The sequence below is a fragment of the Paramormyrops kingsleyae genome, chromosome 6, assembly GCF_048594095.1.
Source record: "Paramormyrops kingsleyae isolate MSU_618 chromosome 6, PKINGS_0.4, whole genome shotgun sequence".
Lineage (NCBI taxonomy): Eukaryota > Metazoa > Chordata > Actinopteri > Osteoglossiformes > Mormyridae > Paramormyrops > Paramormyrops kingsleyae.
The window spans coordinates 21,891,918-21,908,246 of record NC_132802.1 but is presented as its reverse complement, the minus strand read 5'-3'; the positions used below and the strand labels follow the sequence as shown (position 1 = coordinate 21,908,246).

General features: G+C 37.5%; 2 protein-coding genes across 3 annotated transcripts in view; one reads left to right on the top strand and one right to left on the bottom strand.

The window, feature by feature from the left end:
* The window catches only part of itih6 (inter-alpha-trypsin inhibitor heavy chain family member 6), a 21,495-nt gene extending 19,358 nt beyond the window's left edge, over window positions 1–2,137 (top strand). For both annotated transcript variants that reach the window (XM_023808786.2, XM_072712884.1), the window contains one exon: window positions 273–2,137. In XM_023808786.2, the coding sequence (XP_023664554.2) occupies window positions 273–517 (245 nt within the window). In that variant the 3' untranslated portion in view covers window positions 518–2,137. The remainder of the gene's footprint in view (window positions 1–272) is intronic.
* On the bottom strand, window positions 1,988–16,329 carry LOC111842317 (rab GDP dissociation inhibitor alpha-like). Its single transcript, XM_023808806.2, has 11 exons — window positions 15,975–16,329; window positions 9,129–9,236; window positions 8,780–8,879; window positions 8,503–8,637; window positions 8,188–8,386; window positions 7,964–8,095; window positions 7,684–7,783; window positions 6,656–6,827; window positions 5,296–5,440; window positions 4,973–5,027; window positions 1,988–4,683 (listed from the first exon to the last, which is right to left on the bottom strand). Exons 1-11 carry the CDS (start codon window positions 16,017–16,019, stop codon window positions 4,531–4,533), a joined length of 1,344 nt encoding a protein of 447 aa, XP_023664574.1. The 5' UTR covers window positions 16,020–16,329; the 3' UTR covers window positions 1,988–4,530.

Below are 16,329 nucleotides of genomic sequence, written 5' to 3'. Positions count from 1 at the left end.
TTGTCACAACAGAAACCTTTATACAGGTTTAAACCTTTACAAACCTGTAAACCTTTATATCTTTATATTTTGTTCAAGCGATTGAATAGGGGCCGTTTGCATAAATATACGTTTCTGCTTAAGTACATTCCTATGAATTATTTTTTATCAAATGGATTGCTTTCAGTCACCTCATTGATCTGTAAGGGCCCAACAGCTGCCCCCTGGCAGGTTTTTTCAGGTTAATAATAGCACCCATGTGCCATATTAATTCGACCCCTCCCCACCCGCAGGTCAGTTCCAGTATGCACATGTGGAGCTGGTGGGACCCACAGATGCCCATGGTGCTGAGGCATGGCAGCACAATACCGCCAGGCTGCGGATGGGGGCATCTTGGATCAGCGTCTCCCTTCAGGACAAGACTCTAAAGGACTCCTTGAGTAAACAACATTTGGACATGTGCTGGGTGGTGGCCAGGGTGGATGTGGAGAAACTTCTGGGACACTCCTACAGTAGCTATGTGGTCAACCAACTCTGAAGCCCTACTTCACACTACTCCTATCACAATCACCAACAACAGTTTCATGGCAAGATTGCAAGAGAGGGGAAATCTTTATTTTTTGGGAAACGCCAAAAAGGACAAATGTGAGATGGCATAAAAAAATTAGTAGTGACCAAGTTTTGGACCAAGTGCGTGTGTGGGCCTTTGAAACACATGGTTGCTATCAAAACAAAGCATAGATTTATGATGACTTGCACATACTACTAAAGTTTAAATTAAGTAAATGTATGTAAAAAAAAATTGGGAGCACCACGCTACCTAGTGTGCGTTGCACTATCGTTGCAACGGGAAAGCACTGTACTGCGTGACAGCACAATCATCCCCGCCTTGGATACATTCCTAGTCTCATTTTTAAAAGTCAGTGCGATTATAACATTCCTACATGTGAACATTTCGATGCATGACCTGTCTGTCGGAATGGTATCCAGTCCTCAGTCAGGGACAATCTGTACTGCTCTGCAAAGGCAAAACACAGTAATTGTGTAATTTATAAAAGTTATGACCCTTTTGGTCTCTTAGGCTTCATTTTATCTAAAAAATATCTTAGTTCAGCCATGCTCAGTTGTGAAAAATAAAAATCATCATTCATCTACCTACTGCACATATGGCTGGACAGTTAAAGAAAAAACTTTGAAACCCCTTTTCTGTTTCAGTGTCAGTGTAGTTACTGTGTTTTGCCTTTGAAGGAAAGTATGAGTTCAGATAAAGTCAATGGCTTTTCTCCTGGAAACTGCTTGCTTGTCAGCTATGAACACCTGTATATTCTGTATTTTCATGTTCCTCAACATCCACCAAGATATTCGGTTTTTCACATGTTCTCTGTATTTGTTTAATAATATTTCTTTCTAGTTTCAAACAAAATACAAATTGCAAAGGGCCTCTACAATACTGAATTACTCTCTGTATGTTTTCTGAGAACATCCCCAAGCTGTTTGACTTGATTTGAGTATTTAAGTGTGTATATTGATATTATATTTTAGTATACAGTATTTCTATATTGCATGTCCAGTTCTGGGTCGCAGGGGTCTGGGGACTATCCTGGAAGCAGCGGGCCCTGGTACACACACCATTCACACACACATTCACACACACCATTCACACACACCATTCACACATCATTCACACACCATTCACACACACCATTCACACACACATTCACACCTATAGACAATCTGTCAATTCTAATTCACCTTAGCATGTGAGGGAAAACCGGAGAACCTGGAGGAAACCCTACAACAGCACGGGGAGATCATGCAAACTCCACACACATAGAGCCGGGGCAGGGAATCAGACCCTGGTCTCCAGATATTTAAGGTTGTAAATATATTTCCCTTTATAAAATGTTCATTCTGGATGTATCATAATTGTCAACACCATGAACACAGTTTCCTTTCCTACTTCTCAAAACACCATTTAACACAATATCTTGTAAAGTCACTGCAGCACTTTCAGTTTGCCGTGTGCCATCTTTTATTTATTTGTAGTTCATTTGTTGCACAAGATATTATGTACTGTTTACATATTAGTGTTCCAATTAAGACCACAAGCCAGGTAATCGACAGCATAATAAATACGGTAAGTTACAACAGATCTAAAGAGAGGTTTCAGTTGTTGTGTATTCTATATTATCTGTCAAAAGAGTGAAGCAAAATGGACACTGGACACATTACAAAGGCATTTGTTTCAAATTAAATAAATATAAAGGGGGTATGATATGTAGCTGAAGAATAATAAAGAATCAGCTTAATCCATTAAGTAAAACCATAGTATTCCAGTTTCATGGAATGCAAGTCACTGAAACCAATTAATTCGTGCAATACAGTAAAGATATCCTGTTTTTAGTTTATGACTGACCTTCAATTAGAGGATAGGCTCAGGTGGAGATGGAGGCATTGTCCATTGTCACTTCTCATGGAGGAATAAAATTGCTGCTCATTCATCCTATACCCTAGACTCAATGTGCAACAGTCATCTGGGTAGGTTATAACCTTTTCTGTCTGGATATCACACTATTACTATATTTAAGGCCAGGTGATGAGGTACGGAATCCACCAATCAAAATGATAGCAATTTCAGCCCTCAGACCAATGCATCCTGCCCAGGAGTTCAGGCCATGGACATTGGTGTATTAGAGCGACATTAATAAATTCTGGAAAAATAGGATGGACCCTTCCTTGACTAATATTGTTTTGCAACTAAGCCCATTGCATTTCATAACTTTCTTAAGACTTTCTTAAGTGAAGTTTAGCCCTGTCTTTTTGCAGGTAGAAAATGTGGAAGAAATTGGGAGAAACAGGCCTGGGACTTGTTTCCAGAGCCAAACCACAGGGACTGATCCCCCCACAGGTTCATATACAGGAAAACAAATTCAGGGTTTTACTAGAATTTTGCACAACTAACCATCTGTACCTCAAAAGCTCTGTGAGTTTCTGAAATAGAAAAAAATCCCAAGCAATCTTCAGAAGAACGACCTGCTCTTATTTGCCTTACTTCAAAACTCTTCAACATTAATATATAAACCAGTGTTTCAACAAAGATGATGTTGCCCTTGTTACGCTTCATCAAACACGTCTTAACACTGAAAATATAAATATATATTAAATATATAATTAATAAATTACAAGTTAATAAATGAAATATATACTGGTAATGTGGTTTATGCCTCAGTTACACTTGCCCATCCACAATATATTTAAAAATCATTGGCCCCAATGCTTTCGGTAGCACTTTACATTAACTGCACCTCCATAATGCATTTATTATGCACTCATACAACATTTAATGCACCTTCGTAATGCGTTCATAATGTATCCATGGAACATTCATGAGCAGCATGTACATATACCTTAACATCCTAACATACCTTAGCAGCTTTAATATACATTCATAATAAACATTATATGATTATACAACAATGTTCTGTGGAATGCATAGTACAGGTGCAGTTAATGTAAAGCATTACCATACTTCTTATACATGCCTTCAGCTTGTAATTTTGCCCACAGATGAAAAAATGAGACTACTCATATTTTACTGTCCTCTATCACACCTCTCTTTCTCTCCTGAATAGTTGTCTTGTATGCCTTCAACCTGAAATTCATCCACACCAGTTAAAATAATACAAAATTAAACAATATAATTTCAAAAGTTCCCAAAGTCTCTCTGTGTCTGTTTTTTAAATAAAAACAAAATATTGAGCTTAGATTCCAGAAATAACTGAGCTTAGATTCCTTAAACAAGTTCTCTTGTTGGGGGTTGCCAGTTAGCTTGTTCCTTACTGCTAGAAAGAGGAAAGCATTTCAAAGTAGATGGACTAGTAGGCCATTTGTAGAGATATACATTTTAAAACATCCTCTCCTCTGGTCTTACATTTTCAAAGAAGGTATAAATGCATATTGAAATCACAGAGATATTGACAGTGTTTAATAAGACTGAGAACGCAGGGTTGACTGGAATGATCAATAGCAGCTATTTTAACAAAATGTAAAGAAGGCACACTGCCAGGATGCAATTTTCCCTCAATTTATGACACTGATCAGTTATTCCTGGTTTCTGTCATTTTATACCTCTGCCCGTTGCATTACATTGGAGTATTATGGTAAAAGTACAATGTTACCACCAAGTAAACTGTACTTGATCCAGTGTTTGCGATCAAAAATGTATCCAAATGTCATTGTGGTTTTAGATGAACAGTAAAGGCAAATATCAGTTATCCAGACTTTTACTGTTATTTGTCTGCAAGGCAGCCTGTGTAAAAGTGTCAACCCTGCATTTCGGAGTCATTGTGTGATACAGAGGAAGTAAGAGAAGGATATGTACTGTATATGTGTGTGTATGCAATGCACCCAGGATTAGAAGACAGAGGTAAACCAGATGGACTTGTGAAGTTGAAGGTCCTTCCATGTCCTCTCTCCACACCCCAGGCTCTACCCCTCTCCCTAACCCTCCCTAACCTTGCCTTACCCTCTCCCAGCAGCCATCACCACTCTTCACTGTTCATCTTCCCCAAACACGTCGTTCTGTTTGCGCTTCATGTTCTCAAAGTCAAAATCACTGCCTGTCATACGCTTATAGACGTCCTTGATGTCATTGCAGGTCGTCTCAAAGTGGGTAGTGGCATCATATGCCCGGGACACAAATATCTGTGCAGAGCAATATTATGACATAAGAAACACTTCACAGTTCCTGAGTTACCCATTGGTTTATAGTACTTGAAATACGTACACATATAACCTGTGATTTAAAGTACGCATGCATCAGACCTTCTGTAAGATGTAAGATTGGACTGTATATACAGTAAATCCATCTACTGCTATGAAGGAATTCACATTTATGACTATCTATCAACAAATGTCTGACCAGGTCCACTAGGTCCCACCTCCTAAATCTATAGCCATGTCTACAAGTACACAGGCTCAAATTAGAACTGACCTGACTTTCTGTGCCATCGTCAGTGGGCTCAAGAAGGTCGCTGATGGCCACAAACCTACAGACGCAAGCAGACAAGCAGAGTTTGGACGAGCTTCCCGGTGAGATATTACACTGCACTCGCAATTTTGCCTGCTCTATTGCAAACTCTAGGACTCAAAACGAGATAATATTTGATTACTGGTAATTATTGATTATTATATTGATTTTAGGTTGTGATAACATCTAAGTAACACTTAACTGTTTACAGAAAATATTAATGCTGGTGGTACAACTCTGAACTGGTAGTGGGGTAGGCTAGTGGAAGAAATAAAGGACAGACTAACTTCTGGTCAATGGGTTCCAAGAGCTCCAAAGCAGGTTCGATTTCAGCCTCTGGCTCATTGGTCTCTACCGTGGTGCTGACAATGGCGATGTACTTCCCCTGGGCCGCCACATTGTGGGCGTAGGAGATCATGCAGACATAGATGTCTGTCGGTGAGAGACACAGAGAATTGGACAGTGTGCTTACACAAGTTTGACTTTGGGTCCTAAAAATCAAAAACTCCCTCTGTCTAGAGGTTAATTAGCCTAAGAATCTCCATTCAAATCTTAAAAAATAACCTTTCAGGATTGTGGTGAGCGATACGTAGGAGGTGTAAAGCCGCTGAAGAGAAGAAAAAAAATCACTAATTTTGACATTACAGTCAAAATTTTGAAATTATAATCTAAAAAAAACAAAAGTTGAAATAAACTTTCAAGCAAAAGCCAGAAGCCTGGTTGCATCCTGCAATCCCTCTTTGCAGAGCCAGGAGAAGCTATAAAATTCACATTCTATTTAAAGTTCAATCTCAAAAGTTTATTTTGATTATTTTAATCTTGACAGGTTATTTTGACTTTAATCTACAAAGTGTATTTCCACCACAATCTTGAAGGTTTATTTCCACTTTAATTTCAAAACATTTGACTTTAATCTCAAAACTTTTGACTCAAAATGTTTTAAATTTTTTCCCATGAGGTGGCCTTTATACTTTTCCATATATCAAGAATCTGTCTTAGGAAATAAAAAAATGGAACAATAATTTTTAGAACAGTATAATTTAAAGCTAAAAAATACTAACTTAAATACTGTTTTGGTGCAACCCCATCTCCAAAAAAGTTGGGACACAATGCAAAGATTTGCAAATCATATAAACCCATATTTAACTGAAAACAGAACAAAGACAATGCATCAAATGCTGAAACTGAGAAAAAAATATTGTTTTATGACAAATATAGCTCAGTTTGAATTTGATGAAGGCAACACATTTCAAAAAAGTTGGGAGAGGGGCAACAAAAGGCTGGAGAAGTTGTGTGATGTTAAAACATTATCTCAAAACTAATTAGATTAACTGGCAACAGGTCAATAAGATGATTGGGTACAAAAAAAGCCTTCCAGAGAGGCAGAGTCTCTGTGCAGTGAAGATGGTGAGAAAATTACCATTCTGTGCAAGACTGCATGGTGAAATTGTGCAACAGTTCATGGATAATGTTCCTTATTGTAATATTGCAAAGATTTTGGGAATTTCATCATCTACGGTACTCTGTAGCCCTGGCCAATACACGTTGTCAGATGGACGGAAGGACGAAGCTACATTAAAATTAATAAGCATTATGTGTATTGTTTTGGCTTTATATACTGAAATCAGCTTATTAAACAGGACTCACCTGAATTTCGGTTTACTTGGTTCTGGGGGATGATAATCTGGCAGGAATTGGCATCGTTAGTGTTTTTTATGGGGTGGCTAAGCACACAGATGACACGGATGACCTGGCCAGACTTGCGAACCCGGTCCGGAATGTAACTAGGGTCACAGATCAACTGCTTGCATCGTGCAACCTGCAAAAAAAGGACAGAAGGAAAATGTCCTAAAAAACATTGGTCCTCTATGGTATCATTTATGTGATTTATTAAACTAATAATTCTCAGAGAAATAGTGTTCCTATATTTTGAGGAAAGATGCTGCTCCTCATACGGATGCTTCATGTATAATACAAAAAATTGCTACTAGCAATTATAGAACTGAAATGAGAGGCAGAAAATACACATATAGAGTAAATATATAATGGTCACAAATTAATTTAAAAATAGATCCTGAAACGCTTTGTCATATCCATTCATCCATCTGTCTTCTAATCACATGTTTACAATCACAGGAGCCTGGAGCTTATCCCAAGCAGCACAGGTCTGGGGTAACACCCAGGAGGGGATGTTAGTCTGTCACTGGGCACATAGACAAACACCATCATACTCTGCAGGCAATGTCCTCCTGAGACCCCACCCATTCATTTATGTCCATTGCAGTGGATGTTTTGTTTTTGCATCTATCTTTTCACTGATGTAAGGAAACATATTTATTCCTGTTGTACACTAAAGAGGACATGCTGTGAAATTAAAAATAAAAATGAATTTGATAAAATCTAAATTGTAAGATGTCTTATTTCCTCCAAAGACAAATAACCTAAAATTGAAGGACACTTTTTTCCTTGGGTCTCAGGAGGATATAGAGAAACCTAACTGCAAGTCTTTGGACTATGAGAGAAAAATGGAGTACCTAGAGAATGCCTTCATGTCATGGGGATAGCATGCAAACTCCACACAGATAGAAAAGAAGTGAGATTCCAATCACAAACCATGGAGGTTTGAAATTCAGATTTTTTCGAGTGATAGGATAATGTTTTCGTTTTCATTTTACCTCTCCCTCTGACTTGACTCCCACCACATGATCATTCTCCATCACAATCTCTTCAACTGGCTTGTTCAGCATATATGTTCCTCCATAAATTGCACTTAATCTGAAAACAGATATATTTTTGTCATACACATATCTTTGTCATTTACTGAAAGAGAAAAATAACACATTTTCTCTTGTGTGCAGCCTGGGACATGTTTAGCACACCAAGTTAGATGAAAACTTCTTGCTGCGTTGGGGATACAGTGTTAAGGTCAGTGCTAGGCTTTGGAGGTATGCGCACCTGGCGAATCCCTGAGGCAGCTCCCCCAGGCCGTAGAGGGGGTACAGATAGGGGCTCTTCCCATAGCGAGCCAGGGACTCACTGTACAGCTTGATGCGATTGACGGTCTCCAAGCAGGGCTGGTCCATGTAACTGCAGAGGAGAGAATCCCATCATATCAACCAAACACTTCCAAAAACACCCATAACTGTTTGTGTCTCTATGGGCTAGTATGAGCCACTCACTCGTCTGTTCTGTAGAGCGCAAGAGCATGGCCGGTGAAGTCTATAACATCTTGGCCCAAGTCAAACTTCTTGTAGACATCCCTCATGGTGGTGAGTTTGGGATCAACACCCTCAAACGTCTTAGGGTCATTCTCATCAAAGTTGGCCACAAAAACTAGAAACTTACGAAACCTTCTCTTTTCAAACATCCCCATTAAGTCTAAAAGCAACATGCATGGGGATACACAAAAACAAAACATCAACAGGTAAAATTACTCATAATCAACCATACAGTTATCCTTTCCATTTCTATTTTAATATCAGATGCTGCCTTACTTGATGCAAGTGCCTCAGACTCAGTTGAAGGGACTTTGTAAATCTTTCCTCCCTTGTAAACAAAGCTTCCCTCCACAACTTTGAAGTCCAGATACCGGGTCACTTCTGTGTAGAGGAGCATCTTGACCAGCTGACCTGTGTTGTAAATTGTATATAATACTTAGCATGTTTTCAAAGTTTTTATTTTTTTTTAAGGTAAAGCCTTTATCTGTTTATATCTTTCACTGGTGCACCAAAAATACGATTGTAAGTTGTACTATGTAAGGTGCTAACTAACCATTCGCCATGAGAAATTTGGGAATAAGGTCAACATTCCAGTCTCGTCCCTTTCCCATTGACTCTGGTGGGCCTTCTGTCAAGCCAAAGCGCTTATAAAGCTGCAGAAGTGAAAATGCAAAGTAGTGATATACGCATACCTACTAATCTAGAAATTATACACCATTTTTTCAAACTCAGAGGACATAAAAAACAGAATTCTAGTGAAGAGTGTCAATGAAATGGGACCACAAAGAAAATAGTTGCCAAAAAGGGACAAACAGAAATATGGATGTTTCAGTAATTTGTCTAGCAGTATGAGTTAGCTTGGATTAGACACCCCCCACCCAGTCTTCAGTTTCTCTCCTTACCTCCTCTAAAGGAGTGATGGAGGAGCTCTCTCCTCCATAGTAGGGATTCCTGTCCATGTGTAGAATTTTCTTTCCATTTACAGACATTATCCCCGACAGAATACATTCCTGGACAAACACATTTACAGATCAAACATGTACAGTAGAGTGCTATATATACTATATATAATGTCATTCAAACAAAAAGAATATAGTTTCAATACAAAGTAATATTAAAGTGCAGCACAGAACGCATTCTGACACTATTTCATACAATAAAGCGTAATTGGATCATTGTTTTGTAATATATTGATAAATGGCTTCTAGCCATATGGATGCGCAATTTTTGTTCTAACAAAATACTAGGATATAAAATAGGACTGTAATGGTACACATATTTGTTGTGTGATGTTCAGCAGAGAATTTTCGGTTACACTACACACAGAGAAAAGAATGAATTCATTACTTGACACAGGCAGAACCTAAATTCACAGTTGATGTTCAACATGGAAAACATTTGTGGTAATTGTCGTTGTGAGTTGGTTACTGCTAAAGCTGGTTACAGTCAGGCATACTCAGCAATATAAGAACATTTTGTGTTTCCAAAAAATTACACCAACATGGGAGTTTTTGATAAAAGCAAGACTGTTTGTTCTTTTTTACTGTTATGCTGGAAACATCCAAAATGCTAAATCATTTGAGATGAGTGTGTGTATGAGTGGAGCAAGGCAGAACTAGCCTTTGCAAATTAGTCTCCCTGTGGCATTTAAGGCACTTTTGCCAGGAAATTCAAAATGGACTAAAAACAAACTACAGCTATAGTGATGCTTATTACTACAGATACACTGCCATTCTCAGTAATACAGAAAAGAGCATATAAATGAGATTTAGTTCATTGTAATTGTTATAATGCAGTATTATTTTTGAATGATTATTTATTTACATATTTTTACAATGTACAGAGAAGCACAGAGAAGAAGTTTTCTTATTCAGACTTGTTGATGGACACATTGCCTTTGGTTTACAAATGTTCCCAATTATGCTAATGTTTTCAGTTGTAATAATAAACAATTTTAAACCAAATTCTGTTTTCTCAATGCTACCGAAATTGCACCATTTTCTGAGCCCAGAAACGAAATGGGAAAGGGGAAAAATGGGGGAAAGGTTACATTGATAAACTTATACAATTGCTTAATCAAAGAACAAAATATTAATGAGAACATTAAAACATTAAGTCATCATTTCTACTGATACTCCTAATATGCAAAATGAGTTGTCTTATACACCAGCAGATATTTATTTCTCAAAACAACGCTGTCCGCTCTGTGTTCGCAAAGCCCAATATTTTTGCACGTTTCAAAGCAGTCTTCCCAGTGCAAAGTGATGTAGTGTTTCAAGTTACCATGGCAACGAGGCCATGCCTCCCCTCCCCTCCCCAGAATGTGTCTAAGCAGAACTTGTGGAAGGATGTAGTGTTATTCTTAGTGTGTATTTCTGTACTTATGTATGTATGTATAATATAGTTTCTAATAATAACTCTAACCCAGATTATTACACTTCTCAATTAACTTGTGTCTTAAGAGCAAATAATTCAATCAATGAATCAGTCAGTGCCACCAAAGTGAAATGCATAATCAGCATTGTTCACTTTCTCACTGTTACTGAATGATATTTTTTCTTTAGCAAACAAACTGTTATTCCATTTCAGAGATACCACTTTCAACACTGCCTTACAGTATGTGAAGTTCATTAGCAAGAGAAAGCACTCGCATGCACATGTAATTTCTTGGGATAACAAGACAGTTCAATAGCAGATAAAAAGTCACACAGCACTGTGTAACACAAAGACAGCAAAATGGCAATACAAGAACAACAAATTGGCAACAAAATCATATACTGTGGGAACCAAATGGCAATTGTACAAGATCATTCGCAAGCATTGAACTAAAACATTTGCAATTTGCGCAAAACAGTGACAAATGGTACAATCAACATTGTTCAAACCATGATAGTCAATATACTTAGATATATAGTCAAAGTGTCAATGTAAGTATGGTCCTGAGCTCCACACTTCTCAATGATAGTCGTTTCTAAGCATTTCATGGTAGTCATACTTTTCATTTTGGTAGCACTGACTGATTCATTGATAGAATTATTTGCTCTTGATACATGAGCAGCTGTATGAGGAAGATCAGAGGTATTCACTTATCTAATTTTTGATACTGTCCAGACATTATACTGAGGTATATGGTATTTTAAAAAGCCGCACGATTCTGCCATTTTGAAATTTTGTTAACAAAATTCGCCAAGTAGGTGGGGTTTGGGTCCCAGCCCTTTTGTGTTAAGGATTTCAAAATATTGTGGTATGCTTTATTACTGTAATGCCACCCAAGCCTTGACTAACAACTGTAAAACTGTTAATAAAAGTTTACCTGATTTATACACTGCTTGTATTTCTGTTTGTTGCAATACTGCCCTCTCCTGGTCTGATGGATTATCACTGCTGAATGCATGCAACCGACCCTGACCATCCACATCTACAGTACGAAATGCAGTACGAACACAAATGCAGTACGAACACAAGCTGCCACGCAGATCACCATCTGCAGCCCAAAAGTACACGAGAAAAAGAATAGTATGAACTAGGTTTTATGGTACAAGAGTCACCATGTTTCTTTCCCTATATGTTTATGAATATGTTGCATATGACAACTATTTAAAATTGCTTCAATCATTGAGATTGTAGAATTAATTGAATTTAACATGTGAGATTGGATAAAAATAGAGACAAAGAAGTGACCTGTAGTAACATACTGTACAGTATGCAGCGTATTCATATGACATACAATTTTGCATTTTTAAGCAGCTTTAATAATAATAATAATAATTGGTACTTTATTGATCCCCGTGGGGAAATTGTTTTTACGCCTCCCTCAACTTACTCTTTGTAGAGCAAGCTGTCCGCGTGACAGAAACTGTGACAGAAAGGTGAATTCCAAGCACTGATGGTGTACTCTAAATATTGTTCTACTTCAAAATCATATACGTTTTCTTAAATTGTTGGTTCAGTTAAAAAAATTAATTTTGTCATGGACCAAGTCAAAAAAACTAATAATGAATTTGCGTGAGCACCATAATAAATCTGAAGACTTCACAACCAAACTATTGCTGACATTCAAGAAATTGACATTTTATATAATATACTTTAAGTACATTTTATATAATACAATATACATTACAGAAAGATTAATTTCATTGTCTTTTTATTGGTCAAAAATTCAAAATTACACTTGAAATAAAGCTTTATTTGTTCTATATTGCATTGTTCAATATAGAACTATGTAAAGTGTCCACCCTCCCAGCGTAAGAAAATAGTTATACAAATACAACACTGCCACCATTTCAAGTGAGCACGTATGGATTGTTGCCAAAGCATCTTACAAGTAAGACTTGAATCTTATAAAGTTTAATATTTTTGCATACTTGTAGCCTTTTTATAAATTTCTACTTAATTCTTTATGGACTATGGAGAAAGAAAAACATGAGGATCTGAAGCCTATAATTCCAGTAGGTAACCTTCTCTTTGAATGAGACTGTTCACTGTTCATGTTTAATTATTTTGTAAGCAATAATGAGAATAATGATGATAGTACAATAATACCTAATGACAACAGAATAATAATAATACAAAATTGAATACTAACATTTACCAAATGAAGCATATATGGGTGCAATTCAGAAGGAGTCTTGGCTGAAAATCAGTATTGGATCCTCATGAGATCCACCCTATGTGTTTTCCATTAATTAACAAATTAATTAGTCAACTAATTAATTATAGCGATTGACAATAACAATTTGCATAGTGCAGTAGGCCTGTAGAGTTGTCCCTGCGTACACTGTAAAAAAGTTAAGACAACTTAAAATTCCAAGGCAACTTACTGCACTAGGTTTTTGAGTTATGAGGACTCAAACTTTTTAGTTTTACATACTAAGAATTCCAAACAACAACTTATTGTCTTTTGTTCAGATGATTATTTATATAATTAAGATATAATGAGTTGAAGAGACTCAGTAAAAGAATACATTTTAAATTACTGGTTTTACATAAAAATATTTTACAGTTGTTTGACTAATGTCACCTTGATTAGGTGTCAGAAAGAAATGTACTCAGAAAAAACCCTGGAGACCACTGGAAAAGGCAGCAGTTTGGCGGCATTTAGACAAATATAGAGTTTTAAAACCTTTACACAGTGTAGAAAAACTCCTTGTGCACTGTTAAAAATCTACACCCTTTGCACACATTTGGGGTCAAGTATGCTGGTCATGGGCACCGCCCATGATAGTTTATCAGGTGAGTAGCACATTAGACAGAAAACCTCAGATGATTTTGGACTTTAACAAATTGAACGGAGGGGTTGACACCCTGCGTAAACTCACTGTCATTTACAGTTTTAAGAAGAAAATGTCTCGCTGGCCCCTGGCATTGTTTTTTAATATAATTGAAATTTCAGCGTACAATGCCTTTGTTATTTGGAATGAGATAAACCTGTCAAGGCAGACAGGAGTCAAAAATAGGAGTCATGACATTAATAAGCAGAGTCCACGCCTTCCGCATGTTCCCAGTGCTGCCTCACTAGTCAGGGCTTCAAAATCAATGCCAATGGATAATGGAGACTACGCTGTGTATAATGGAGATTACTACATTGTATGATCACCAGTTTAATGTAGTGGAGGATCAGGGATTTTCACAGCTCATTCACTATTAAAAACATTGCTATAGTCTCCCAAGTCGGTGGTACTCTGCTGATGTCTCAGTGCCTGCCAGGGCCAGTTCAAGCCCATGGACCGCCCTAGACCAGCGCCCTAGACCAGCGCCACAGACGGCACCCCAGGTTTTCTATCCTGATGAGTTACTCTGAGACCAGATGTGGTACATCAGAGGCCAGGTAGGATGGAAAACCTGCTGGAAACTGGCACTCCAGGATCAGGGTTGCCTATCCCTGAACTAGACGATTAACACTGAAGAGCAGCTGTCAGAGTTCAGGAGGAGGGAGACCAGGGCGTGGGGGCGTCACAGCAGTGTGGTAGCGGAGATTGACCTCACAATCACTTTGGACAAAAGATTCTGCCACATGTGTAAATGTATAAATAAAAAAAGATTATACACTGAAAACTAGGAACAAATAGGAAAAAATATTATTGAATAGAGTAAATCTATGCATTTGAATTCTCAAACATCAAATGACTATTTTCTCTGCTGAATGTTCGGATTATTAACAACACTGTGGACTCACATATTAAGCTTCTATGTTCAACCTCCGATGTTCTTGCTTGATTACATCGTATATGGGTGTGGCTCACATTTTGTATGAAGTGGCTCTGTGTTTTGGGCAGAGACGCCCTCTACCACTCAGAAAACCAGTCTGTATTCTTACACCTCGCCCTCTTCCAAGAGGCTTAAATTGCTAGTGTTTCATTCAGGTTTTAAGTATACGAGATCACATATCCTTTATATCTTTATGTTTTTTCCATAAATTTAAAAACAAATAATCTACGGATAGATAAATACGACGACTCTACAACCGGCTCCATTCGTAAAACAGTTTCCCCGCAACTGTACGAGGCAGCTAAAATAAAACACTGCGCTGCAGGCTGGGACATCCGTCTTCGAAACCCCACCCATGGCTAGAGGCACCGTACACAGAATGTCCACGATGAAAATTATGATTATTATACGGAGTACATAAGGTCTGTATACAGAAGTACAGCATACTAACATATTAAAGGTTAAGCTAATTCCTTTTTAATCTTACTATCACTTCATAATACTATTGTTGTGTAAAAACTTTCGTTAACATCTTTGATTAACGTCATGGTTAGTAATTATTGCACCAGTTTCTCGCTATCAAAGCAACTTTTTATGTAATTTTGGAGACGTAAATTTTAAGCCCAGACATATTATTTATTAGAAATGCGGCCTGTCCGTGAGTGCGGCACGCGCTTGCATGCGTGCTCGTGTGTATGCGTGTACGTGGGCGCGTACGCCTGCGCGTGCGCTGGGTTTTTAGTCTTTATTTGTCGTTAGTTTTGTCTTAATGGCAGTATTTTATGTTTTTTCGATTCTGCGCAGCTATTTCATGCATGTCTATAATATTCTCAATCTATATTTCCTAGTTTTCTAAATTTATGTTACCAAGTGTTGAATTTCAAACGGGGGGGTTGACGTCTCCTCACATCCTTGGCATTGCCACTGTTACTACAAAATAATGTCTGCCAGAAAGCACTTATCCTAAAACACGCACGTATTTATCATCAAAATAGTTCGGCGGTATATTCTGGTCAAATCAAAAGGAAGCCGCTCGCCGGACACTACACCTTGACGAAATAATAATAATAATAATAATTATTATTATTATTATTATTATTATTATTATAATGTGTTTCGCTTGGTGGACCTTTGTGCAATACTAAGCGTCACTGAACCCATCGCCACGCTTTGTGGATCCGAGTCATACGTTTAAAAACATGACTTCTACTGGCCTTTGGTCTATGAAAGTTGTCAACATAAATTGACCTTGTAGAATATAAACATACATATAACTGTGTGTAAAAGTCTCTTTAAAGTTTTACTGACTGACTGCAACTGCATGTATTGCAAAAAGGGATGGAAGGATGTCCGTACCTTGGGAAGTACAATGAACTGAAACATGTTACGTTTTTAAAAGGCTATAACCATATATATTCACACATATACTCATACATAGCCTATACAATTATACGTGTATGTGTACAGTATATATACTCACACACATACATACATACACATCACATGCCCACTAATACAAAAGCGTAGAAAGAAATACTCACTGTGAGTCCAGTGCCTAAAACGATCACATCATATTCCTCATCCATGTCGAATATCCAGTTCTATAAAATTTTATGAAAAATATGTAGAGGATCGGTTTGTGCAAACCTAACGTGCAATTCTTTTATCCTATTTGAAGATATATAATACAATATAATAATATGTTTATTATTATTAAATTAAAGTGAACTTGAGAATATCTACTATCGCAACCGGCAAGAAAGTCTAAAGATGGCCCTCTCTGCGCAGCTATTTCCCTAAAACATACATCCGCGTCGGGAAAAAGTCCCGCGACCTAGACGTAACACTCTCCGCACTCACGGGTTCAAAGATGAAATGATATATATGTTTCTTCTT